Below are 25,128 nucleotides of genomic sequence, written 5' to 3' on the forward strand. Positions count from 1 at the left end.
GTTTTGTGCTATTTGGTAACAGTACACATTGGCTTAGACTTGACTCTGCTGCTTTTTTCCTTCTTATACTTCTTATCACTGTAGAGAACATCCTACAAGCTTACTGGTGAAGTTATTAGTTTCTTTGAACTAAGACCATTAACCTAATTTATGGAAATCTGGATGTAAAAGACTGAACTGACAAATGAGGATTTTATGTAGTACTAGTGACTAGTTACACTGAATAGTTAGATGCTGAAAAAAATTGCTCTGTCCCCCTCATACTTAACAAAGACTGTGTTAAATCTCTCCAACAGTCCTATTAATGAAACCAGGGACCAAAACTGACAGAGCCCACTTGTAGCCCAGAGATGTCTAGCTTTTCAACACAGTCTAGCTTTTCAGTAAGTTCTTGATAATGTAAAATCAATTCTAAAATTCCCTGTGTTGTTGAATCACATTTAAAAGTTGAGTTATTCTTGGAAATGGGGAAAGAAGGACTAAATGTATATGAAGTTTTATTATTTAGGTTTAGATATGTAGTAAAGTGTTTTTCTCAAATCTTTTCTGAGAGAAGCTTCTTTCAGAAATCAAAGTAAATGCCCCATCTTACCTCTAAAAGATGATGACACAATCTGTATCATCTGCTGCGGGGGGGAAAGAATTCAGCTGAAGAGGGAAAAGCTGCATGCTTGATGTCAAAGTATTGCTATTTCCAAAGTGAGGACTTTGGAGTGTTAACCTCTGAGGATGACAGGACATCTGCACTGGACTCTGGGCTTTCACCTGGCCTTCAGTCTTTCCAGGCTAACTAGAGACCCTAATTCTAGTGTAGTGTAACTAGTTCTGCTTCTGTGCAATCTGCAGTACTGGGAGGAAGACATGGTCTGAGATTAGCTGTGCCTGAACCACAGAGATCTGGGCATTGTTCCCAGTTTGTGAGTCTGCTCTGCAGCTGGGCTAGGTCCTGCAGGTAAGGGGATGTGAGACCGGAGTGCACCCATTGCCCTGCCTGCTTTGCAACTGGGAGAAAGCCAGTATGCTCTGTTGCATCTTCTAGCCTGGGTGATCTAGGGACTGGGACTACAGCACACTGCAGAGTGTGGTAGCCTTGCAGCATGGTTGCGGTTCATGTTTATTGCTGCTCTGGGACAGCAGCATGAATCTGATTGAGTGTTCTGTTACAGGTTCTGCACAGCACTAGGTTCAACTTCCTTAGCTCATAAACTGAATTGTCACAGAGTGGGGAACCACAATTGATTTTTCTGCCCTGTCCAGGTCTTTTTAGTGTAGAGAGCAGAAAATGGTTGAAGGTTATTATGAAGTGTTCTTCCTGCACCTGTAAAGTGTTTGTTGGTTTCTTTCTAACAATGTGCTATGCCCTGTGGTAAATGCATTCCCAAGTGCTCCATCCTAGTTTGTATAGAAGATGTTTTAAAGTCCTGTAGTCCATGCTTTGTCTCACCTGACTCATCAAAGACTGGTCTTGTATACTTTGTTCTGGCTGTCTTGGAAAGGATAGAATGTGAGACCTAGCAGACTGTGCAAATGGAGGAGAGTTGGGGTGAAAACTTTGACCTCTGAAATGCGTGAGATTTTTGTGCTTGGAGTCAAGGGAGCTAGGATTTCACTGGTGATCTGTATACCTTGACACTGAAAACCAATGAGCCATTGATATACACTGTACATCTCCATCTGTCATTTTAGTGTGCATGGCTCTTCCGTCACTCATTGCCATATGAACATTATGTTGTATTTCCCTTCTCCTATTGCCAACTTGTTCTGTGCATTGGGAGTTGCTTACCTCTTTCTTTGGTGTGATTACACAATTGGACACCTCAATAAAACTTCAGAATCTTTTTAACTGAAGCAGTGTTTTTCTACTCATCACCCTTTGTTAGCTGCACAATTCACCAATATTAAAAATTGTAATAACATGAAACAGAAGACTTATACTAGGTTAGACCTCTGATCTGTTTGGTATTGTGTCCTAGAAAAAGCTCTGTGTCAGCTCCTTGAGAAGGAAACCTTGCAGCAGGTGTATATTTGGATTACAGAAGACAGCTCTATGCAGGACCTCAAGGTCCCTTTGTCCCAAGGCAGAATCACCTAAGCTGTTGCTTTAATGCTTGTCTAACCTGTTTTTTAAAACCACTGATGGAGACTCCACAGCATCCAAGGCAATCCATCTGAGTAGAGGGTATTTCTGTTCCCTGGTAAGTAGGGTACAGAGGAAGAAACTAATCCAGAAATAGAAGGACCAGCATTAAAAGAACAGTGACAAGTAATTTAAATTCAATATATTTTTATTCTTTGTAAATACAATGAGTACAACTTTTTAACTTCACAAATCAGTTAATCCACTTTGTACAGGAAAAGTTTTACTCATTCTATGATAGTCCAAGTGCTGATTTTTCTCAGTGCTAGTTCCTAATAACAAATCAAATTTTGAAAAGTACAGCAGCTATCTTTAAATGTTTTTTTCTACATTTTTCATACATCAAATAAGCAGCTTATAACATTTTTGTGTGTGAGAGGGTGTAGGCGAACAAGGCTTCAACATTAGAACCTGGAGTTTTCTAAAAAGGCATTGGAGACTTTTGGAAATTGTTAGCATTGTATCAGTCAACAACCTTTATTTCTTTGAAATAAAATTCCTTCCATTGATTTTTTTTTTTTTTTTTAATAGTCATTTCACTTCTCTGCACATCTCATTGACAAAGAGTTTGGCCACCGTTGCCTTTGGTTTCAGCACTGTGCCAACGGGACAGCCAGCAGGTCACTGAAGCGGTCATCTCCATTGTATTTGGTTTTGCTGTTTTAGTCTTCCTTTCTTGACTTGTACCTTTTCAGGTGGGGGGGTGTGTGTGTGAATGTGTGTCTGTGGGTGGAAGAAAAGGAGGGAAGGTCAGGGAGGAAGTGTATAAAGCTCTTCTGTCTTTGAGATGTTAACTGAACAAATTGTGGTGACATCCGCATCAAAGATCACCAGTTCATTTTGCAGGAAGAATGCAGGTGCTGTCATAAGCTACTTTTTAATCAGTTCTGAAGGCCACTTCATGATGTATTATAGCAGAAGCAATGTTTTGGTAACCTGGTCTTAAATGTTGCCTATCGTATTAAAACCATTTTCCCAACATAGGCTACTTTTAAAACAGTTCTGAAGGCCACCGCATCTCATGTTACAACAGAAGCCAAGTTTGGTCACCCAGTTCCAAATACTGAACAAGCTAAAGTACCTTCTTTCACATTTTGTCTCAGATCTGCCAGTTAAATGAGAGAATAGCAGAGTCTTTGTTAACTATGACTGGCATCTGAATTGCCTCCATCCTGTAGTAACAGGAATAGCAGCCAAATTCCAACCACTTTCAGTTTTTCTGTAGAACAAAGCATTCTCTCCATGATCTAAATCATTCTGTTCAGAGCAGCAGAATCATATCTACTGGGGTATTTTTTGTCAATGGGTTTAAAGGCTAAACATTCCCAGGCTTATGCTTCCTGTAGATTTTGTTAGTTGAGGCTTATTCTCCATAGGTAAAAGTTCTTCTCAAACTGTCCGTCCTGATTGTTTATTTTAAGGTAATTTATATGTCACTGGATTTGTACATATCTGAAAGCAGTCTTGTAATTGGTACATTCCCAATGGTCTTTTTGAAAAACACTTCTTCTATTGTAGATGGACTAATTGAACGTAAAGCTGGTAAAAGCAATAAAAGTTTTCCAAAACGACAGGGTTGTGTGGGATACCTGGGAGACAGAGAGAGAAAAAATGTTATTGAAGTTTTTAAGTATTTTTTCAAAGAAAGTCTTTTACTTTATAGAAAAGACCAATATTCAACAAATTGTACAGATGAGTGCTACGTGTGCTAAAACCCTGTGTTTTGTACTCATGTGAGCAAGAAGGTTGACCCCAAGGAAAACTCTCTTAATGGAGGTTAGCAGAATATAGACCAATGTCTCTGAGTTTTGATTAGCTCCTTTGTTTATTCCCTCAGAGCAGTAGCAATACAGAGACAGGATCTGCTCTGACTTGTCCCTCATACAACATCTATGTTCTTGATGCAGTTCAGGGAAGAGCTTGACCTATAATAAATACCCTGTCATTTAAAGTGCAATTTAAACCTACCTGGACTGTCATGGTAATAATTTTGCCCCCTTTTGGTTGCCATATACATTGAATACCAATTGACATTTGGAAAGAAATTTTTGTGTTAAGGAAGCTGTGTTTTAACCCCAGGTAATGTGTTCATGTAATAGGATATTTTCCATCCTTTCTCCCAGTTTTTGAAGCCAACACAACATAGGATATGTATTCTAGCTGTGCTTATGCTGACTTTACAGCAGTGATTCTCAAACCTCTGCTTACAGTGGCCTCCCTACAAGAAGGAGTAGGTTGTTTGGAGAAACACTCTGCTTCTCCAGTCTGCCTTCCCTTGCGTCCTGTTGAGAGGGACTCCACTGAGATCAAAGGGCTGATAATGCAGTAACACTGGCAGAAAGGTAAATTCAAGCCTGAGGATGAAACGCAAGCCGAAAGCCCTATCCCACTGGAGTCAATGTGACAAGTCTGTCAGTGGACTGCACTTTTTTCCTTGTAAAAGGGTATCTTTTACAACAGATACTGTTTAGCCCGGTAGCTAAATATTTCCAGCAACGCAGAAATGCAACGGAAAAGTCACCATGCCTGGAATGGAAAGTGTGGCTATATAAAACCATTCCTCCCTGGCTTCTCTCTCCAACAGGCCCTGTCTCACTCAGAGTCTCCAGGGAGCAATCTTCATGGGAAAGGCCTTCCGTAAGAACAAGAAGAGGTTACTACGCAGCTGTTATTCTTTTTGCTCTGACCTAGCCATAACTGGATAGTATTTGCATTTTTGTTCCCATCCCCAGGGCAGGCCATGCCATGCCCTTTAGACTAAATAGAAGTGCTTCAGAGACTGCTGCCATCTGATCTCTGATAGTGAGTGGACTTCTGCTAGGCAGAGCTATTAAGAGAGCAGATCAAAGATTCAGAAGGAAAAAATGGTATAGAAGTTTCTCTTCCACTGCTCAATTTCCCACTGTGCTAGTCTCATGGACCTCCACTGCAGCTAAAGGACTTAGACATGGACTTCACATGACCTGTCACAGCTCTCCAGAAGTCCTGAACCAACCAGAGCAGCTGTTGCAGAAGATGTTAGGTGCACTCTTCAGGCTTCTCCCCTGTCCCACCACTCTGAAGTGGTCCATAGGAGGAGGCTAATGACCTATTCACAGCCAGCTGTTCTAGACTGTGGGGTTGTACTTTGTGTAGTACGTTTTGTGCATTCCTGGGCTCACCCCGGTACGCTTTATGGGATGACACCTACAGCTTTTACAGCACGGTTTTAAGATTTCTGTATCCCACAGGACTTATACTGAATGAGACAAGGGGAAGATTTTCTTCCCAAACAATGATTCTCATCACTCTGCTGCAGCACTAAAATGGGATTCACAAGTTCTGGGTTTTTCATTTCAACCTGAGAACAGACTCAGGGTAGTGTCTTGGAAGAGCCATTTAACTTCCTTCTGTCCCAATTTCTATGTCTGCAAAATGGGGGAAATGATATGGGGATTGGAGGGAAAAGCACTCATACTGCTGTGGGATGTGATGTTTTGAGCACCACTAATAGAGGTATTGAATAAAATGTAGAGGAAAATGTAGCCTTCTGAACTCCAAAGTGTTCCAGAGCAGGTATCACTTCCCAGGGGAAGATCTCTCCTTTTAGCGGTTTTCCATTTGTCTGAATAAATTGAGGTGCTGGAGCGTGTCCAAAGAACAGCAATGAAGCTGGTGAAGGGCCTGGAGCACTAGTCTTCTGAGGAGCAGCTGAAGGAACTGGGGTTGTTCAGCCTGGAGAAGAGGAGGCTGCAGGGAGACCTTATTGCTCTCTACAACTGCCTGAAAGGAGGTTGTAGTGAGGTGGGGGTCAGTCTCTTCTCCCAAGTAACAAGCGATAGGACAAGAGGAAATGGCCTCAAGTTGCACCAGGGGAGGTTTGGATTGGACCTTCAGAAAAATTTCTTCACCAAAAGGGTTGTCAAGCATTGGAACAGGCTGCCCAGGGAAGTGGTTGAGCCTCCATCCCTGGAGGTATTTAAAAGACGTGCAGATGTGGCACTTAGGGACGTGGGTTAGTGGTGGACTTGACAATGTTAGGTTAATGGTTGGACTGGATGATTTTAAGGGTCTTCTCCAACCTTTTCTATGATTCTGTTTCATCAGGAAATGCCAAATCCCAGCAGGCTGACAGCCAATGTATACGTGCTATAACAGCCCTGTCACCATTTCAGTCAGTGGAAATGTCACCTTCACTACAGTGAGAGCAGGATTTTACCCCTACACCTGCAAGAAATATTCAGAGAAGACACCGCTCACCTGGTATGAATGTAGCTGTTCAGAGTGAGCTGGGCTTCATCTTGAAGGGCTGCTATGGCGGCAGCGTTTCGGAAACTCCTCAGTTCGGAACCACTGTGTGTAGGCACTGGAAAGCAGATCAGTTACTAGATCAGCTTGACTCTTGGGTGGGTCAAAACAGTTCAGCTAGTGCTATCAATGGAAATTAAATGTTCCCGTTAGTTCCCCAGCACTCCGCTCTCAGCCTTTCAAAATGCAACACTGACTATTGGAATTCAATACCGGGAAACCTGTTGGATGATACAAAGCTATGTCTGGTTTAAAACATCATTTTTGCTTTAAAGTAGCAACCTCATAGTTATCAGACCAGGCGAGCAAGAGATTCTTTCCGCTTACCAGCTTTGAAAGTGACAATGCATTTGAGACAGGCAAATTCGGTAGCATCTAGCCGAAGTTGTCTAAATCTAGCCACAACCTCCTGTAAAGCCTGTATTTCTGAAATAATTTTATTCAGCTTCTGAGAATCTGTATTGTCACCGTTCATGCCTAAAACAGAAACAGATGAAATGAATAATATTAAAGGCATTTGCTTTATTTTATATTGATTTCTGACAAAATCCTCTGTATCAATATCTACTCTATTGTCACACTTGTCTATCTGGTTCCATGTAAACTGACTGTATTGTATGAAAGTTAATATAAAATCTTCTCTTGGATGATAACAAACACAGTAATTTGCATTTAAATGACAATGCAAGCAGTCATGAATACAACAAAACAACATTATTTGCATTTAAATATAGATTTATAAATGACAGGTATGCTCTATTGTTCAGTAGGAATTTGTTATTCTTTACATGTTGTTCTTTTTTCAGTAATGTATTTTTATGGTAATTTTTGTAACAAAGTCATTAAATTGTGCAATTCTTACCAGATACAGCCAGTAGAGTGTTAGCATCAACTGGAATGGCCCATTGTGCTATTCCTAGAACAAACAGTTCTCTCCAAGCATCTTCCAAAAGCATCAGCTGTCATACAATAGATGTACAATATAACATAGTGTATAATTTATAGATTTATAAACAATTTAAATATGTAAATTTCTGTTATTTTAAAAACTACTTTAAATGCCTGTCATGGTATTTTCCCCACAGCATTTGTTAGCTCTTCTCTTAGCTTTTTGAGAAGGTGTCTAGAAATAAGTCTATGCCTTGTAGAAAAACACAGGGTTGGCTCACTGCGCACCATGTTGTGGACCAAAAGAGAGGAGAAAGAGAAAGGAGAGTGAGAACTCCTGCCCCAGAGAGCTTGCTCACAACATGAACACTCGCCTGTGTTTCTCAGCACAGTGTGGGCTCTCTCCTCCCCTCCCTCGGCACATATAGCTGTCCTAGGACAAGTTGGATGAGTGCTCTCCTATTGCTCTCTAGGGATTACCCTCTTTTCCCTCGGGAAGGCAGGATTTGTGAAGAAAAGCCTGGACAACGTCCTGAAATTACATCACTCTGTAGGGAACACTGCTTTAGAGCACATATGTATCTTTAACCCCTTCCTTACTAAGCAAGTCTTTAGCTCTTTCAAGCGCAGCATCTGGACACACATACGGTTTCTCAGTGTCACCTGTTTTCCTGCTTTTTGCTTAAAATCATTCAGAAATTCCAGGCACTAAGAGCTGTTTCCTTTCAGAGAACTGAGCTTCCAAGCACCTAGGCTGACAGCATTGCTAGTTCTCTGCAATTTTTGTACATTGTCCGGTTGTGTGGAGGACACATTTTCCTCTGTTTGGAGGCAATGCCTTTGATTTCCGTGGAGAGGCAGTGGTGCATCTGAGGAGGAGACAAGACTCCTGGTAATGCAGACTGGCAAAGCTAGAACAGACGTGTTTAGTCTTGAGGGCATCTATGGATTGTTGGCCCAGACCACTTCTTAAGAGGGGTCTGGATGGCCCCCAGTTCAGCTGAAGTTCATGGCCTAAAGGACATGCTGTGGTGCGTACACATTGCTGGGACCTCATGTCTGTCAAGAGGGTGGGAGAGATTTGGAGGGGTCAGAACTGTAGTGGACTCAGGAGGTATCGGCTGGTGGCTCCATGCAGTGAAAACAGATCGCCCAAAACTCATGCAGAAAAAAACCCAAACCGCAAGCATTAATATTGCTACGGTCCCTGAAAGTATCAGTAGTTTAGCTTCTTAGGAAAATAGGAAGGAGGGTATGTTAAGTCTATGAAGAGTCTGTAAGGAAGAATAAAGTAAAAAAATATGTTGTACCAAATGAATGATGATTTCCTTGGAATCAGATATATGTGAAAGTAATAGATGATACAGGAAGCATGCAGTAAAAGTGAATCCTTTATCGATGTGTGTCCTAGTTTCAGCTGGGATAGAGTTAACTGTCTTCCTAGTAGCTGGTACGGTGCTATGTTTTGAGTTCAGTATGTGAAGAATGTTGATAACACTGATGTTTTCAGTTGTTGCTAGTAGTGTTTAGACTAATGTCAAGGATTTTTCAGGTTCTCATGCCCAGCCAGCGAGAAAGCTGGAGGGGCACAAGAAGTTGGCACAGCACACAGCCAGGGCAGCTGACCCAAACTGGCCAACGGGGTATTCCATACCGTGGGACATCCCATCTAGTATAGGAACTGGGAGGTGGGGGTGGGGAGTGAGTGAGCGGCTGCGTGGTACTTAGTTGCTGGCTGGGGTTAAACCACAACAATGTGCTAACTCTTAACAGTATTCTAAGTTTTAAACCACCCTGTTCCAATCAGAATGGGAGGAAGAGCTCTCAGAGTCTCTGCTCTCAGCTTGTCACTGCAGGCTTATGCCCATTTTGTGCCTTTTTGTGCTACGTGCTTTGCAGAACTTCTACATAACCTGATTAAGGAAATCATGACAGGAAAGTATTTCTGTCTCTGTTTGCATACAATTACTGTTTGAAGTAATTACGTTGGATTTTACAGCACTGGAAGCTGCCCAGATTATTGTATGAAATGGGGGGCAGGCAGCGTCTAGGGTGCAGTGCCCATCTCAGCTCTGTTCTGAGAGCAGCTGAACCTGCTCGTAAGTATCCTAACTGCTGCAGCCTGCGAACCCAGCCCCTCCTCCTGATAATCCTGCCTGATGGATGTGCAGGTTTCTGTATGACATAGGAAATGATTCGCCAGCCTTTCATTTGCTTTTGTAAAACTTTTTTTGTCATTCATTCATGCAGATACAATGGTAATGAATGGTAGTTCCTGGAAGATATCAATTTCATATGTTCTTTCCTACTAAGTCTTTAAAGTCAGAAGACTTCAGAAATAAGAGACTATTCTAATAGCTGAAGCTTTCTTCATGCCTATGCATAAGTCTGTAAAACCACCAATTAAAATAATTCATGCTGAAGCCATACTCATCCCTCCTTCTTCATAGAAACAAGAAATACCAGGCTTTCTGAAGGACTGGTTTTTGCTTCTTAATCAACCGCATCCTGTAAGTACAACCTTTTGTTGGTGACCTGCATTGGGCCAATCTGTCTTATGGACAAGGTGGGCAGGTGTGCAGGCCAGCAGAACTTGAAGCATGGCATTTTTGTTGTGTGGCCTCTAATCCACGATGGGATTAGCTGCATGGAGCTGGGGAAGGGACACAGCCTCTCTTTTACCGAGGGTAGTGACACAGCAATCCTTGGACTTATGTTTTGTCAGCAAATTGGTTTCTACTTATCCCCTTGCCTTTGAGATGAAACTGTCACAGAGTCCTGGAATCCCAATGTGCTTCCTTTTTGGAAGAGCACAAACAAACAAAAGTAAAATCCAAGAAAAGGTTTTAGACTCTTCTTGGAGAGATGTTGGGGATACAAGAAGAGAAATACAGACATTTACAGCTGGGCCATTGTCAAATTAAATAATGCAATGGCACTATTATAAAAATCAACCGTCTGATTATTCATGACATAAGGTGATGAAAATCGGAGTTATTTCTTCTCCAGCTCTCCTGAATATGACAGGGGAATCATGCAGAAAGAGGCCCAGGTCAAAGCTTTAGAGCTGAGCAGCTCTGAGTTTTGAGGAAGCTGACTTGCAATGAAGTACAGCGAGTCAAGGTGATGTTAAGGAAAGGCTGGGATTTTAATCTGTAATTCACTAACATTAGTCCCTGATATGAAAATGAAAGAGGCAGTGGGTTATATAAAGATGATGGGAACACTCTGGTATCTATGGTAGATAAGCAGGCCTTGCTGTTTGAGGCACGCTTGGTCATGTGCAATGGAGACCTCCCTTGTTCCTAAATCCTGCTGCCCCCTCCTCCACACACTAACAGAGATGACTGGGAAAATGCATCTGTATGATGTCAAATAAAGCCTTCACCTAAGGAGCCTCCTGTGGACATCACTGCTGTAGAGATGGACCCAGCGTCTTCTTGTGCACTGAGGATACTGCTGAAGCAGGATACTTGCTGCTTGTCCCTGATATTTGGGCCTGTTTCTTTGGTTGCTCGGCACGACAGACCCAGTGCTCCACAGGAGTAGCGGCAGCAGAAGACAACACTGGAGAGCAGCATGCCGCACTGGGACTGCTGTCTTCCTAACGGAGTGTATAACCCCCGGGCTCTATCTCATTGCTCCTCTCATGCTTACTACGTAGCAGTACTGCAGCCAGAGCTGAGCAGTGGCCCCCCCCGTGTCTAATTTCAGGACAAGGATTTCAAAACATGAGTCTGGTGCTAGAAAAGGAACATTTCGATGTACCTTAGCTTTGTATCACATTGTGACCATCATGATTTACCTTTAGGTAGGAAACACTATTCCTTTCCTACAAAGCTCTTTTCTTTCAGTTCAAAATACGTATTTGCATATCAACTGCAACACTTGCAACATGCATCCAGGGAAGGGAACTAGTTCCTCTGATGACTGCTACCTAACATCTAAGGCACAAGGTTTCTAGTTACCATTTTGGAAAATTAGCTCAATCATATCAAAGTATTAGACGTCTTTTATGATTAGAGCTTTGCGTAGATTTCCCCCCTTCCACTTTATAATTATCTGATTACTTTTTTTTAAACTAGTGCATTATACAAAGCACACCGAGTCCTCATCAAGAATCAAGTCATTAAGAAATTGCTTCAGCTCGTATGGTTCACATATGATTTACTTGAGGCAAAGGCAAATTGTCATAGAGGAAAACAAGGCAAATTAGGGAAGATTTTAATTAATGGTGAAAAATATTGGGGGCTGGCCAAATTCTGCTTCCACCATATTGGTGTAATTGTAAGTAAGTTCACTGAAGCCAACATGAATAAGGAAAAAATGTTGGCTGTGTAAATGGAGAGGAGAGGAGAGGAGAGGAGAGGAGAGGAGAGGAGAGGAGAGGAGAGGAGAGGAGAGGAGAGAGGAGAGGGAAAAGAGGAAAAGAGAGAGGAGGAGAGAGGAGAGGAGAGAGGAGAGGAGAGGAGAGGAGAGGAGAGAGGAGAGGAGAGGAGAGGAGAGAGGAGAGGAGAGGAGAGGAGAGGAGAGGAGAGGAGAGGAGAGGAGAGGAGAGGAGAGGAGAGGAGAGGAGAGGAGAGGAGAGGAGAGGAGAGGAGAGGAGAGGGGAGAGAGAGAGGAGAGGAGAGGAGAGGAGAGGAGAGGAGGGGAGAGGAGAGGAGAGGAGAGGAGAGAGAGAGAGGAGAGGAGAGGAGAGGAGAGGAGAGGAGAGGAGAGGAGAGGAGAGGAGAGGAGAGGAGGAATGGTCTTCAGAAATCACCTCAGTCATATCCTGAGGCCATGTGCTTAACTAAGCACTGCTCATCCCAAAATAGCAAAGTAAGGTGCTATTCCCCATTTTATGGAGGAGAAAGTTGCCCCACAAGCAGAGAAGCAGTTTTGGCACACTGAGCTTGGTCTGCAGCCTGGTGACTTTTCCTCTAGAACTTGTCCTCCCATAATACTCGCTTTATATTCGATTTTTTTCTGGCTTGATTTTCACTTGCTTCATGAAATAAAAGTTGAAGGAAAGCAGTTTCTAAATCACTGCGTGGTTTTCAGGGACAGACCAAAACTCTGCCCTGAACTTCAGAACTGCTGAAGTCCATTACAGATTCAAAGGTTCAGGACCTAATCTGAGCTCTGAGCCACAGCAGGTGCCTTACCTGGTCTTGTAAGGACAAGGTGGAGAAGGCTGGGACACTCTTGGCCCACTTGATGCTCATGAACAGAAGTCTGGCTGCTGACTCACAGACGGATTCGGTGGCTACTTCGTAGAGATACATGGGGGTACCGTTGACTTCATGCGGGTACTAATGTCAAAAAGAAAATAAAGCAACTTCATACAATGTCACTAAGGCAGCCTCGTCTTCCTCTCCCCTACAGCTGCCATTCAGTGCATCATGCTCATGCCCAATACAGTGTGCACTCTCTTATTCTGCAAGCAGAGGGCATTGCTTTCAGTGGGCTCACTCCAAACTGCTCTCTGCTGCTCATCCATGTGGATGAACTGTACTACAGAAACAGTTCTCCGGAGGAGGTTGAAGAGAGAATGAAATTATTACATGAGGGGAAAAAATTTACCAAAATGCAGTGTCATCCTTTACCCTGTTACACAATAGCACACCTCTGGTAGCAGAGTTAGAAGAATACAAATTCGATTAAGAATTTGTGTTTTGTAACCTGTGCTTCAGAAGCCAATTGAGCACTCCAGCCTTGCTCAGCAAAGCAGTAAGTACTCGTTTAGCCTTAACCTTCATCTAGCTCCCTGACTGCAACAGGCTGTAAGCAGATGCGTAGAGCTAAGCGTAACTACCTGAAGGGTGAGTAGGACTGGAATGGAGCTACATTTTAAGCATGTGCTATGTTTTCTTGCTAAATAATTTCTGATTCAGTATTTTCCAAAATTATAATATAAAACTATATGTTGTGATCATGTTCATGACGGATTCTCCCAAGCTGCCAACTCTGGAAACGGAGAACTATTTAAGTTGTCTCTTCTTTGATTTTCTAGGTGCTGTAAATATGCAAAATGCCATTGCAAAGGGGTTAATGAAAAACATCATCACCTGATGGCTAATTCTTGTGCAGTTGAGGCCACAGCAGCGCTTCCACTGGGCTGCTTAGGAAATGCCACCGCCAAGAAGCGCAGAGCCAGCTTAGACACGTTTGTGCCTGCGTGGACGAGCTGCAGGCTTTGGTCAGTACAGATAGCACTTTCTGGACTACACCACTATGGAGATGGGCATTTTGCTGAAGAAAACGCAGCGATTGCAGCTCATCCTCGTTGAAACAAGGTTTAAAATTGACTTGTGGATGGGCTCCAGGCAGGAGGAGCCCCTCTGCAACCGTGAGGGTGTAAGGGTGTAGGAGAGACGGGGTTTGTACAGAGCAGGTTATCCGTCGGTCCTTCTGCATGTCCCGTCTGCAGAGGGCCTCTTACCCCTTGCACCTCGTACCTTCAGAGCTTTTAGGGGCGTAACGACAGAGTCCCCACCACAACCCGCAAGGCCTCAAGCCTTGCTCTTTACCACGTCTACTACCCCAGAGGCAGGAAGGAGCCGGCGGGTCGCAGGCGCCCCAGCGAGCGGGGTCTGCAGGCCCGCCGGGGGCCGGGGCGGTGGCTGACCTTTGGGGTAGGCTGCGCCAGGCCCACCAGAGCCTGCCTCTCCGGGGTGCCGGCGACGGCGGCCAGCTCCAGGCCGTGGGGCTCCAGCTGGGAGACGGCGGTGAAGAAGGCGGGCGCCGGCAGGGCGGCGGCGGGGAAGTGCGGGGCACCGCCGCTCTCCTCCTTGTGCCCGCGGAAGTAGAGGGCCACCTGCTTCCGTATCGTCGACGTCCGCGGGCCCCGCTCGTGCTGCACCGCTGCGGGGGCACCAAGGAGAGGCCAGGGGGTCACCGCGGGGTCCCGCACCGGGTACCCCACGCCGCTCGGCCGGCCTTCCCTCCTCCCTGCAATTTTTGGGGGGGGGGGCCGCTCCCGCGTCCCCAGCCCGGGGGGGGGGGGGGGGGTGTCTGGGGAGAAACGGGCGAGGCTGCCGCGGGATGGGGGGGGGGGGGGTCATTAGGGGCCCGGGTGGGGGAGACCCTGCGGTGACACGCCGCTCCCCGGCTCAGAGCCGCCCCGCCGCCCCGGCGCCGGGAGAGGGGGAGCAGGTACCGTCTTTGTTCATGTTGACTTCCAAGCACTTCTTCAGCCGGCAGGCCCGGCACTGGTTCCTGTGCGTCTTGTCCACCGGGCAGCCTCCCTGCAAACACAGCCAGCCGTCGGGCCGGGGGCGGGGGGACCACCGCGCTCACCCCGCCGGCCCCCGGCGCCCTGCCCGCGGCGGCGGGAGGCACGGAGGGGGCCGCCCCTGGGTGCGCCGGGGTGGGAGGACGGGCCGGGCCGGGCCGCGGGGGGGGGGGGGGGGTGGGGGGGGGCCGGGCCGGTCCGGGGTGCTTGGCCCCGCGGCGGGGCGGGGCGGGCCGCCTTCAGCACCCGAGACAGCGACGGCGGCGCCGCCCCCTCGGGGCGCCCCGGTGTCCCCCCCCCCGCCGTCGTTCCCCCCCCCCCGCCCCATCCTCCCCGCAGGGCTGCGGCCGCAGGGCCCGAGGTGGGGGGACGTCCCGGGGGGGGGGGGGGGGGAGGCGGGCTGGGGCACCCGGCGCCCGGCCTCGGCCCGGGACCCCGTGGGAAGGGGGGGGGTGAGGCTGCGTGGCAGCTGGGTCTCGGTGCTGCGGGTGCTTCTGTTGGCGGGGGGGGGGCAACAGGGGGCCCCGGGGAAATGCAGGGTAAGAGGTGCAGGCGGTGAGGGGACTGCGCTGCGGCCGGTACCTGATTTCCCGATTTGCAAACATAGGTCCTATTCCTCCTGATGCTCCGCTTGAAAAATCCCGAGCACCCATCGCAGGCGTAAACCCCATAGTGCTTCCCGGAGCTGCGGTCCCCACACACTTTGCAAGGGATGTCTAAAATGCGACCTGAAAGCAGAGAAGGGAGAGAGGGAGAGAGCGAGCGCTCAGCAATCTGACCTCCGGAGGGATTAGCCCCAGAGCCGCAGTACAAGCAAATAATGAAGTGATTTTATAGCCAACTTTCTTTTCCTTGAGCAAGTGTCAGTTTTCTACAATGAGCATTATTCATGCCCCGCTACGTTTATTTGGATCTTCTATAATCGCCGAGACCCATTTTGGAAGGGAAGATTACAGCCGCGGGAGCAGCAGACTTGCCTGCTAGAAGTGGGGATGCGGAGGGAGGGGGCACTGGGGGGGGACTGGGGAGGCGTTTCCCTCGCTTTCTGGCGCTCGGCAAACGGAGGACGGAGAGCGGTCAGGAGACCGAGGCACAGAACAAACCAAAACAAAATAAAACGACCGGGAAGCCAAGTAACCTCCTCTCCCCCCCAGCAACCCCAGCGAAAGGGGGCTGGCTCCTGCCGCAGACGAGGCGTGCCATTTTCTTCACCCCAAAACCTGCAGCAAAACTTTCCGCCTCGCCTTTGTGCGCGGAGGCGGCTGCGGGCGGGGGGGGCGGGCAGCACCCCTCCGCTCCCCTCCGCTCCCCTCCGCTCCCCTCCGCTCCCCTCCGCTCCGCCTCGCCCGCAGCCCCCGCTCCGCCGGGCGCTGCCTTCGCACAGGCTTTGACTAGAACTGCAGATGCTCGGAGGGTGGTGTAAAAACTGGTACAGAGATTATTGCAGCCCGGTTCAAGAAACCCGCCAAAACCCCGCTCGGCTTCTGCCTTTTCTCCGGCTTCTCTCTTCTGTTTTCTCCTTTTCCTTTTCTCTTTTCTTTCTCTTCGCTTTTCTTTTCCTTTCCCTTTTCTTTCTTCCTTTTTTCTTTTCTTTTTTCTTTTTTCTCTTTTCTTTTCTTTTCTCTTTTTTATTTTTTTTCTTCTGCCTCAAACAGCCTTCTTCCCTTCTACCAGAACTTAAGCTGGAGATTCAGTCCCTCTCACCAAAACTTGGTCTCCAAACTCCGAGGGAGAGCGCTCGGGGCCGCTATCTTTTTTTTTTTGAAGTAGTTCAGGGAGAGCCCCGGCTGCGGGTGGGTGGGGGTGAGGGCTGGAAGGGGGAAGGCGGCAGCATGCGGTGCGGTGCGGAGCTCTGCTGGGGGGGCGGTGAGGGGGGGGAATGGAAACAGGCCCCAGGGGCTCCTCTCGCTCCCTGGAGAATTTAGGAGCCCGAGATACTTTCAGACATGTCTGCGCTAAGGCTCTAAGACAATGCCTGCTGGCAGACAATAGGGACATTAGATAAAGTGTTAACTTAATGATTTTGCCCATTGAAACTCGTTTGACTGCCTCCAATGAGCACAAGCTGCCAGCTTCTCCCCTAAATGAAACCCGACAGCTGCTATACACAACACGGCGAGAGGGACGGGGATTAGGTTAGGGACTGCGAGCGGGAGGGGTGGCGGAGGCAGGGAAGGTGGGAGGGAGGGAGGCAGGGAGAGAGGTTAAAGAATAGAAAACTTTTGCGCAATTAATAAGGAGCGCCGCTAAAGGAAGCCCCCCCGCCCCACCGCCTGCGAGCAAGCCGCGGCTTTGGAGCTGCAGGTAGGCGCCCGTGAGGAGGGCTGAGGCCAAGGCACGGTTTCTGGGAGTGTGTAATTACAAGCCCTCCTTGCCACCTGCCTATTGGGGCACCAGTGACCCGTCAAAAAGTGTAGCATGGGAATTCGGATATCGCACAATGCCAACGGGGGAAAGCGCTCGACTTCCCTCTCCAGCCCTCAGCATCCACGGGGAGGGAGAGGGTCCACACGCACGCACACAAAGAAGGAGGAGGAGGAGGAGGAGGAGGAGGAGGAGGGGCAGGCTGGGGGTGGGGGGAGAGACACTGAAGCGGTACGTGCGGCGGTGGTGCATCCCGGTGCAGAGCCCGGCACCGCCGCGCTGCCCCCGCGCACCCCGGCCCGCCGCCGCTCCCGGCGCCGGCACCCCCCCGACACCCCCCCCCGGCTCCCCCTTCCCTCGGCAGCGGCCGCGCACCCGGCCCCGCCGTGGGGCCGCCGCCCGGGACACCGGGCAGCCGCGGGGATCCCCGATTCCCCGGCCGGCCTGCGGAGCCGGGCAGCCGGCTCGGCTTCGTCGGCGCTAAAAGCGGGCGGCGGAGAGGGAAGAAACTTCTTGGGTTTAGTTTTACACAACATTTTTCCCCAGGCGGATTTTCAAGTCTGGGAGCCGCTTTAAAAAAATCATACGCACTATATACGTGCATATCCACACCACGCATGTAAACACACGTTGTTCCATATATTCTTTACACCTCCACACACTCCGTCTATAAAGCCCGAGCACCTGGAGCATCTCGCCAAACCCAAATAACCCCGTTTCCAGCCGTCGGAGCGGCGCGGCCGGTCCGATCAACTCCGCGGCCCCCGCCGAGGCGGAGGACGGGGAGGGGGGTCACGGCGGAGGGAGAGGCTGGAGCCCCCCGCCCCGTCCCGCCGCCCGCCCCGCAATCCCGGCCGCTCTCTGTCCCCCCGACCCCCCCCCCTCATCCCCGCGCCCGCGGAGGCTGTTACGAGAAAACTTTCGTGCAGGGCAAAATATGAAATAAGTAGACGGGGAAGAGGCAGGCCGGGGGGTGGGAAGAGAAAAATGTAAGCTTGACACGGGGTCATGAGATAACTGATTAACTCTGTTTAAAAGCGCTCCGGTTCCCCGAGGTACCGCTTCGTCTCAGAAGTTTAGCGCTAAGAAAATGGGATTTCTGTTCAGCTGGGAAACCGTTTTGAACATCCCACGACAGGGGGTCCTTGGGGGCTTTTTTTGTGTGTCATAATTGCTTAAAGGATATATGGCAGCCCCGATTACTGTAATTACCATCAGAGGCTGTTGAAAGAAGTTAGTCTGGGCTCGGGGGACGGCGGGATGGGGTCTTGTTACCACCCAGGCAGACATCGCCGCTGACATCGCTAGACGCCCACCGGCGGGCGGAAAAGCCAGGCCGGAGCCCCCTTGCCCGGGAGCCCCCCGGGACCCCCGGGACGGGCGCCCAGGCCCCGGGACAGCGGGTCGGGCTTCTAAATGCGCTGCCGAGGCCCACTGGGCTCGGGCCCCGGCCCGGAGCAGTCCCCGCCTGTCCCCGTCCCCGCGGGGCCTGGCCGCGTCGGGCCTGGGGGTCCCTTTCGGGCGGTCCCCGGGGGCCGGGGGGGGGGGTGTCGGAGTCAGCAGCCGAAGCGGCGGCCGTGCCCGGGGGTCGCCCAGCGCCGTGCGGCCGCAGGAGAGGTCCAGCCGGGCGGGTTTTCTCCTCCGCAAAATGTCTCCGGCAGAAGCTCCGCCGTCCTTTGAGGACGAGGCTGCCCGGCCCCTCCTGCCCCTTCCCCGACACTCAGAAATCTGCCAGGAGCCCCGACAACGTCCCGGCGCGGCTGCCCACGGGCCCGATCCCGCTCCGGCTCCCCTCGCACTTACCGGGCAGCTCGGGCGGCGCATTTTTTTTTTTTTTTTGCCGCTGCCCCCTTCCCCTCCGCCGGTTATCACCTCCACGGCGGACCCGCTACTATTTTATTTATTTATTCCATCCCCCCCCCACCCCGGGGGGGCTGGCGCGGAAAAACGCCGCGCTCAGCCCCACGGGGGAAGAAGGCAAACCAACACACGCCGAACCGGCAGCAGCTCGGCCGCAGCGCCGGGGCTCCGCGCCCCCCGCCTCCTCCACGCGCGACTTCCGCGCCGCGGCACCCCCCCCACACACACTACCACCACCACCACCACCACCCCCGGGGTTTCACGGTCCCCGCGGACAAAGGGCGGACCCGGGTCAAAATAATGGAGGGCAGCGGCAAGGAGAAGGCCGCGGGGCTGGCGGGGGGCGGCCGGTGGCAGGTACGGCGGCGGGTCCCTCCCGGCTCTGCCGCCCTTTTTCCGCCGCTCCGCAACCCCGGGAGCCCGCCGGAGCGCAGAGGAAATAACTGTCCGATCCATCACTTGTCAGACATTAAATTGGATTGGGTATTTTTGCCCCCCTTTGTTACTGACTCCGTGCATATTACCAACTCCGAAAGTCCCATTGGGATTATACGGATTGAGCCATTCTGTAAGAGCTGTTAGTCATGCTTTAAATTCCCCAGTTATGAGGTGCATGGATTTAGGATTAAGGAAAATGTGACTTTTAAGTTGTTTCTGCTTTCCTCGTTGCAGGATTATTTGTTGTAACTGGAAACGGTGTGCAAAGTATTGCATTTAAATCCTCCTTCAACCGAGTTGCTTACGCGATTCCGTGTAACTGAGTGACCGGAGTTTCAAACTCTTAAAAAGAAATTATTATGTCGCAGGAGATTGCATAAAGTCCGTGAGAAAAAACAGCACGTTTCAACTCCGCAATGCCCTTTAAACCCAAACCTTCCCCCCCTCTCCGCCCCGGTACCGCAGACCCGCGGACAACCGCCCGCCCGCGCCCCGGCGGGAGCAGCCCCCTCCCCGCCGCCGGCGGAGCTGCCTTTCCCGGGGCTGGCTGCCCCCGGGCTCCTGCCCCGGTTCGGGGCGCGGAGAGCCGGGCCGGGCAGCTGGAAAGCGGCTTTTTGTAAGCCCCGGGCCCAAACTCCGTCGGGGCAACTCCGAGCCTATATATTCGTTGCCACTCCGGATGGAAATGTACACTTCTTTTTTAATTCGGGGCGGGGGGGTGGGGAGTGCAAACCCAAACCACAACCCCCCCCTCCCCTTCCTCTCCCTCCCCTCCACCTCCCGCCCCCCCCGGCCGGACTGCAGCCGGTTTCGGGAAGGCTGCTCGAAGCCTCCACCGCGTTATTACCCACTTGTTGATCCCGCCGGCTTGCTCATGCTCGAAGCCCCCGGGAGTCGTTAAACTCGGGGCGAAGTGTCGGCGCCGGGGCGAGGCGGTGCGCCCCCCGCCCGCCCCCCCCCCCGCGCCGGCGCGGCGGCTCCGCGGGGCAGGTGCCTCCCTCGGGCGCTTCACTGCTGGCTCCGCCGCGGGGGCCGGCACATCCTCGCCGCTGCCCAGCTCCCCAGCGATGTCCTCCCGAGGGACGGGGACACGCTGCGGGGACGCGGCAAGGGGGGAGGGAAAAAAAAAAAAAAAAGAGAAAAAAGGAAAAAAAAAAAGGAAAAAAGAAAAAAAAAAGAAAAAGAAAAGAAACGAAATGACCCAAAGTCGGCGGCCGCTCGCTGCCCCCCTGCGAGCAGATGCTCTCGGGACCCCGGGAGGGTGCAGGGGGGTGCGAGTGGGCTCGCCACCGCGCTCCTGGAAGGCAAGCGAGAGCCACAGCAGCCAGGACAACAATGAGGCGAAGGAGAAGGTAGGATGGGGAGCGGGGCTCTGCGCCGAGCGCCTCGGTGCAGCGAGCAGGGAGATCAGAGCCTGGAAAAATAATGGAAGGGGGGAAAAGGCGTCAGAGGAGGCTGTCTCTGCCTCTCAGAAACTGAATGGTATAAAAAGGGAAAGGTTTCCAGAAGTTCATTACACTGGCTGACTTTGCGCTTTGAGCTCCAGGCTTCGGCCCCTATAATATCGGCAGAGAGGCTGTGACAGGCAGCGGCGGGGAGGGGAGAGGGACGCCCCTTGCCCACTGAGCTTCCCTTGCTTTCCCCCCAACTCCTGCCGCCGCGTGACGTCACCCTGCGCTGGGAAGGGGAGGGGGCAGGGAGGGGGTTAAATGCTAATGATATTAATGAACCCCCGAGCGGCTTCCACACAAAATGCAGCGGCTGCCGAGATGATTCCGCCTCCTCACTCGCCTTGTGCCCTCGCTGTCATAAAAAGGGACACCCCCCCCCAAAAAAAAGAAGAAAAAAAACAAGGGGGGGAAAAAAGAAAAAAGAGGAGACAAAAGAAAAGCAGAAAGAACGGATCAAGATCCCGTTTCTTTTGCATTTTCCCGTGGCGAGGTGGGGCCCGCCTGCGGTTCGCCCCTGCCCTTGCCCTTGCCCCGGCTCGGCCCGGGCAGCGGCTGTGCTGGAGGCCGGCGGGGAGCGGGCCGGGGCTGTGAGCCGAGCCGAGCCGGGCCGAGCCGGGCCGGGCCGGGCCGCCAGCCTTCCCGGCGGGCGGCCGGACCTCCGTCCTGCCGCGGGAGCCGGAGGCTGGCACGGGGGAAGCGGGGGCGGGCTGGCTCCTGGAGGCGCACGGCGGGGTGTGCGGGGGGAGCAGGGCGGGAGGGTTGTTTTCCCCCTCGGGAGGAGCGGGGAGCGCTCTGCCCTGCCCCAGCCCGCAAAAACTCCGCGTCTCCCCGTGCCCGGAGCCGGGGTCGCCTCCGCCTGCTCCCCGCGGCCGCGGGGGGAACCGCCGAGCTCAGCCCCGCGGCCGGCGGCTCCCCGCTCCCCGGCGCCGGGACCTGTTGCACGGCGGCCGTGCAAAGGAGCCCGCCCGCGGCCGGGGGTCACTCCTCCTGCCCCCCACACCGGGCTCGGCGGGCGGGCTCCCGGCCCCCGGGGGATTGAAGAGGGCCCCGCCTGCCCCGCAGGGTTGCTCTGACCCCCGGGCACCGCCGAGCTCGCCGCGCCTCTGCAGCCCCCCACCCCCGAGTGTCCCAGCAGCGCTGCCGGGGCCGGGGTGCAGGGGGGCGGCGAGGGGCCAGAGGTGGGACCCCGTCCCAAATCAGCAGCTCTGGTTTCGCCGAGAGGCTGCCGAGCTCTCGCATTCCTGTTGGAAACTCTCTGTGAGGTGGGAGCTGGTAGAGCAGCCCAAGGGTGGGGGAGAGGTGCGCATCTGGGAAGGGAGGAAAGAGCATCTCTCCTGCGGATGCGAGCTAGGGCGTGCAACGGCACCAGAGAGCAGGGCCAGCGGTTGCTGAGGAGCTTGTGAAGCCCTCGGATGTCCCTCGGTCGCTGCTTTCTCATCCCTGCCACTGGCGCAATATGTTAATGTGCCACAACTGACTTCTCCCTTGCTGGTTGTGGTTCAGCCCAGCACCAAACACGCTGTCCCTGTTCTTCTGCCTGTCATCTTTTGTCCTTCTGTCCCAGGTCATGGGTGATCACTCTTGCGCCTGTCTCATACCTGTGTCACAGGGCTGGATGGCTCTGGACAGCACTGGGATCCCACTGACTTTCTGCTCTTCGCTCCCCATGGGACCAGCGCATCCGTGGCACAGATCAAAGCCTTCAATCTGGACAAGCCTGGTCCTGCCTAACACTGAGGGACACTGTCCAGAGGGCTGGGAAGTTGCTCAGGGAGATCCCAGAAAGCAAAGAAACTGGTGGATCAGGGAATGCGGACAGATTTTCACTCCAAATCTGCTGCCAGGGAGGCAGGGAAAAGTTCACCTTCTTGAGCAATGTTCAGAGCAACAGGGAAGGAGGTGACCTTGCTACATTAGCAGGGCCTGGAGGCCAAAACAAAGAGAGGGGATTAAATGGCAGCAGGGCCCAAACCTGGCCCTGGGCACCCCCTGCACTAGCAAGGCAGATCTCTGGCCCTACAGCAGCCACAATTCTTTGCCCTGTAAACTCAAAGCCACCTGAAAAACATTGGAAAGGCTGGTCAAGCTGCATCCACAGGTTCCAGCCACACCAGAGACGGGCTGCTCTGAGCATGAGCAGGGCTTTCCCTCCCATGTACAGCATCAGGCTCCGCCGAGGGAAAAAAAAGAAGAGCTCAGACTACCCACCTCTCCGCCCAAAGCTCCACTAACATAACCCAGACACCCAAAGCTGGCTCTGCACTTGGGCTGGGGCTGCGCCTCACTGAGGAGGGAGCAAACCATCAGCCCTTCCCTGTCCCCTGGGCTGTGCCTGGTGTTGCTTTGCAATCCTGCATCAGATGAGGTGTGTCCTCTGTCTCTTCAGAGCTGTTCCTGTGGTTTCTGTGGTGGACAGAGATATCTCAGCCCTGAATGTGAAGGCAGGATGCATCCTCAAAGAGTACAGGGAAGAGCTCTCTCCCCACTCCAGCTTTTCACTACAGCTTCTATCAAAGCTGTTTCCACGATCATTGGGTGAAAAAGTAGTCCAGCTCCAACAAGGCTGGAAATTATAGTTAACATTTACTATTTATCATTATTACCATTTAGCATTTATGATTATTGTCCTGGTTTCGGCTGGGATAAAGTTAATGTTCTTCCTAGTAGCTGGTATGGTGCTGTGTTTTGGATTTAGGATGAGAATAGTGTTGATAACACACTGATGTTTTCGTTGTTGCTGAGCAGTGCTTACACAAAGTCAAGGACTTTTCAGCTTCTCACACTGCCCTGCCAGCAAGTAGGCTGGGGGGGGGCACAAGAAGCTGGGAGGGGACACAGCTGGGACAGCTGACCTAAACTGGCCAAAGGGGTATTCCATACCATATGACATCATGCTGAACAATAAAACCGGGGGGAGTTGGGCAGGGGGTGGCAGCCCCCTGCTCGGGAACTGGCTGGCATCAGTCAGCAGGTGGTGAGCAATTGCATTGTGCATCACTTGTTTTGTATATTCTTTTATAATTACTATTATTATTATTTTCCTTCCTTTTCTGTCCTATTAAACTGTCTTTATTTCAACCCACAAGTTTTACCTTTTTTCCAATTCTCTCCCCCATCCTGCTGGGGGGGGGGGAGTGAGTGAACAGCTGTGTGGTGTTTAGCTGCCTACTGGGTTAAACTGCAACAATTACATTTAGCATTTTGTTTATTAGGCAGTCCTACCTATACAGAAGATGCTAATAAAGTAATGAAATTTGCTGTCTCCTCGTAATGCCTTGGAAGTACAAATAGTTATCAGTCCTGCCACAGAAGCTGGCGTGTATTCCCTTTTCACTATATCTCCTTCAGGACTCTGGACTATGACTACAATTACATGGTGATATTTCTCAGCGTTGTGCCTTGGTCTCTTGCCAGGTATCTTTTCTTCTGTTGGAGTCTTAGCAGCAAGAAAAATCCAACAGGCAACCCATCTTCAAGTACACTGCTCTTTCTGCCTTTACCTGGCTCCTCTTCTCTGCTCTTTGGATGGGGAGCCAAAAGATCTTCAGTGAACAAAAAAAAAGGAAAAAGAAAAAAGTGAAGGAGGTCAGGCAGGGAAAAATTTAAGCTGCCAGAGGTGTATGGATGTAGCAGCAGAATATACGGATGTGCTGTTTTCATCCATTTCTCTTGATGGGAAGCAGGTGGGTAAGATCAGGCAAATCTAACATACCCGTTTTCTTGGAAAGGAGATAAGGAAGGAGAGGATAGAGCTATTTTCTCCTGGGAGGAGGAGCTGCTGTTGCTTTGCGGCGCTCGAGAAGCTATCTCCACTCTCCTCCTTTGGTGCACGTGCCAGGGAAGAGCCAGGGACGTCCCTCGGCGCCTCAGGCAGCCCCGTGCAGGGAGGTGAGCACGGCAGCACCCTCGCAGTGTAAATACCTGCCGGGTTTGGTTCTTCTGGGTTGCTCAATCCCCCCTGAAGTCTGAGGCGCCTTCCCTTCTTTGCAGGTCACGGTCTGTGTTTTTGCAGCACCACCACAAATCCCTTTCTGCATCCACCTGCAGGCAGGTGGACGGGCAGTGGCACCACGAAGGCCGCTGTAGGGACCGTGCTGCTCCTCAGCTGCCCTGCCACGCTCCTGGCCTGTGACATGGCTGTGCTTGATGCCCAGCTCGGGCTGCTCCTCAGGCGGGTGGTGGAAATGCACCTGACGAGCTCTTTTGCGGTATTGAGTCTTCCTTGCGAAGCCCCCGCCTCACAGACGCCTTCCCTGGAGGGCCCCGCACCGTACACCCAGCGATGGCGTCGCTGGCCTTCCCCGTGCCCTGCCTGGGCTGTCGCACCCAACATGGCTGACCCCGGGGGCTGAGGACGCTGCGTGGCAACTGCCCTGGCGGCCATCTTGGTGCCACCTCATGGATGCCCTGGAGCTGTGTGCCTTCCAGGGCTGCAGGGACATGCTGAGAGCCGTGGCTAATTAAAAAAAAAACCAAAACACCACAGC

The 25,128-nt window shown here is 51.4% G+C and overlaps 1 protein-coding gene across 1 annotated transcript; it reads right to left on the minus strand.

Annotated features, from left to right (window-relative positions):
- Window positions 1-2,267: 2,267 nt before the first annotated feature.
- Window positions 2,268-20,357, minus strand: NR2E1 (nuclear receptor subfamily 2 group E member 1). The gene is made up of 9 exons (XM_030037846.1): window positions 20,042-20,357; window positions 15,111-15,256; window positions 14,454-14,541; window positions 13,923-14,158; window positions 12,460-12,606; window positions 7,287-7,383; window positions 6,752-6,901; window positions 6,377-6,482; window positions 2,268-3,726 (listed from the first exon to the last, which is right to left on the minus strand). Exons 1-9 carry the CDS (start codon window positions 20,064-20,066, stop codon window positions 3,564-3,566), a joined length of 1,158 nt encoding a protein of 385 aa, XP_029893706.1. The 5' UTR covers window positions 20,067-20,357; the 3' UTR covers window positions 2,268-3,563.
- Between the last annotated feature and the right edge of the window lie 4,771 nt (window positions 20,358-25,128).

Source organism: Aquila chrysaetos, chromosome 2, assembly GCF_900496995.4.
Source record: "Aquila chrysaetos chrysaetos chromosome 2, bAquChr1.4, whole genome shotgun sequence".
Lineage (NCBI taxonomy): Eukaryota > Metazoa > Chordata > Aves > Accipitriformes > Accipitridae > Aquila > Aquila chrysaetos.

Excerpts from the sequence above, each read along its gene's own strand:
- NR2E1 (XM_030037846.1), bottom strand. The coding sequence starts at position 20,066 with ATGAGCAAGCCGGCGGGATCAACAA. Across the intron at positions 7,384-12,459 it reads CCTTGTCCTTACAAGACCAG|CTGATGCTTTTGGAAGATGC; the intron begins GTAAGGCACCTG and ends ATTGTATGACAG. Across the intron at positions 6,483-6,751 it reads CATTGTCACTTTCAAAGCTG|TGCCTACACACAGTGGTTCC; the intron begins GTAAGCGGAAAG and ends TCTGCTTTCCAG.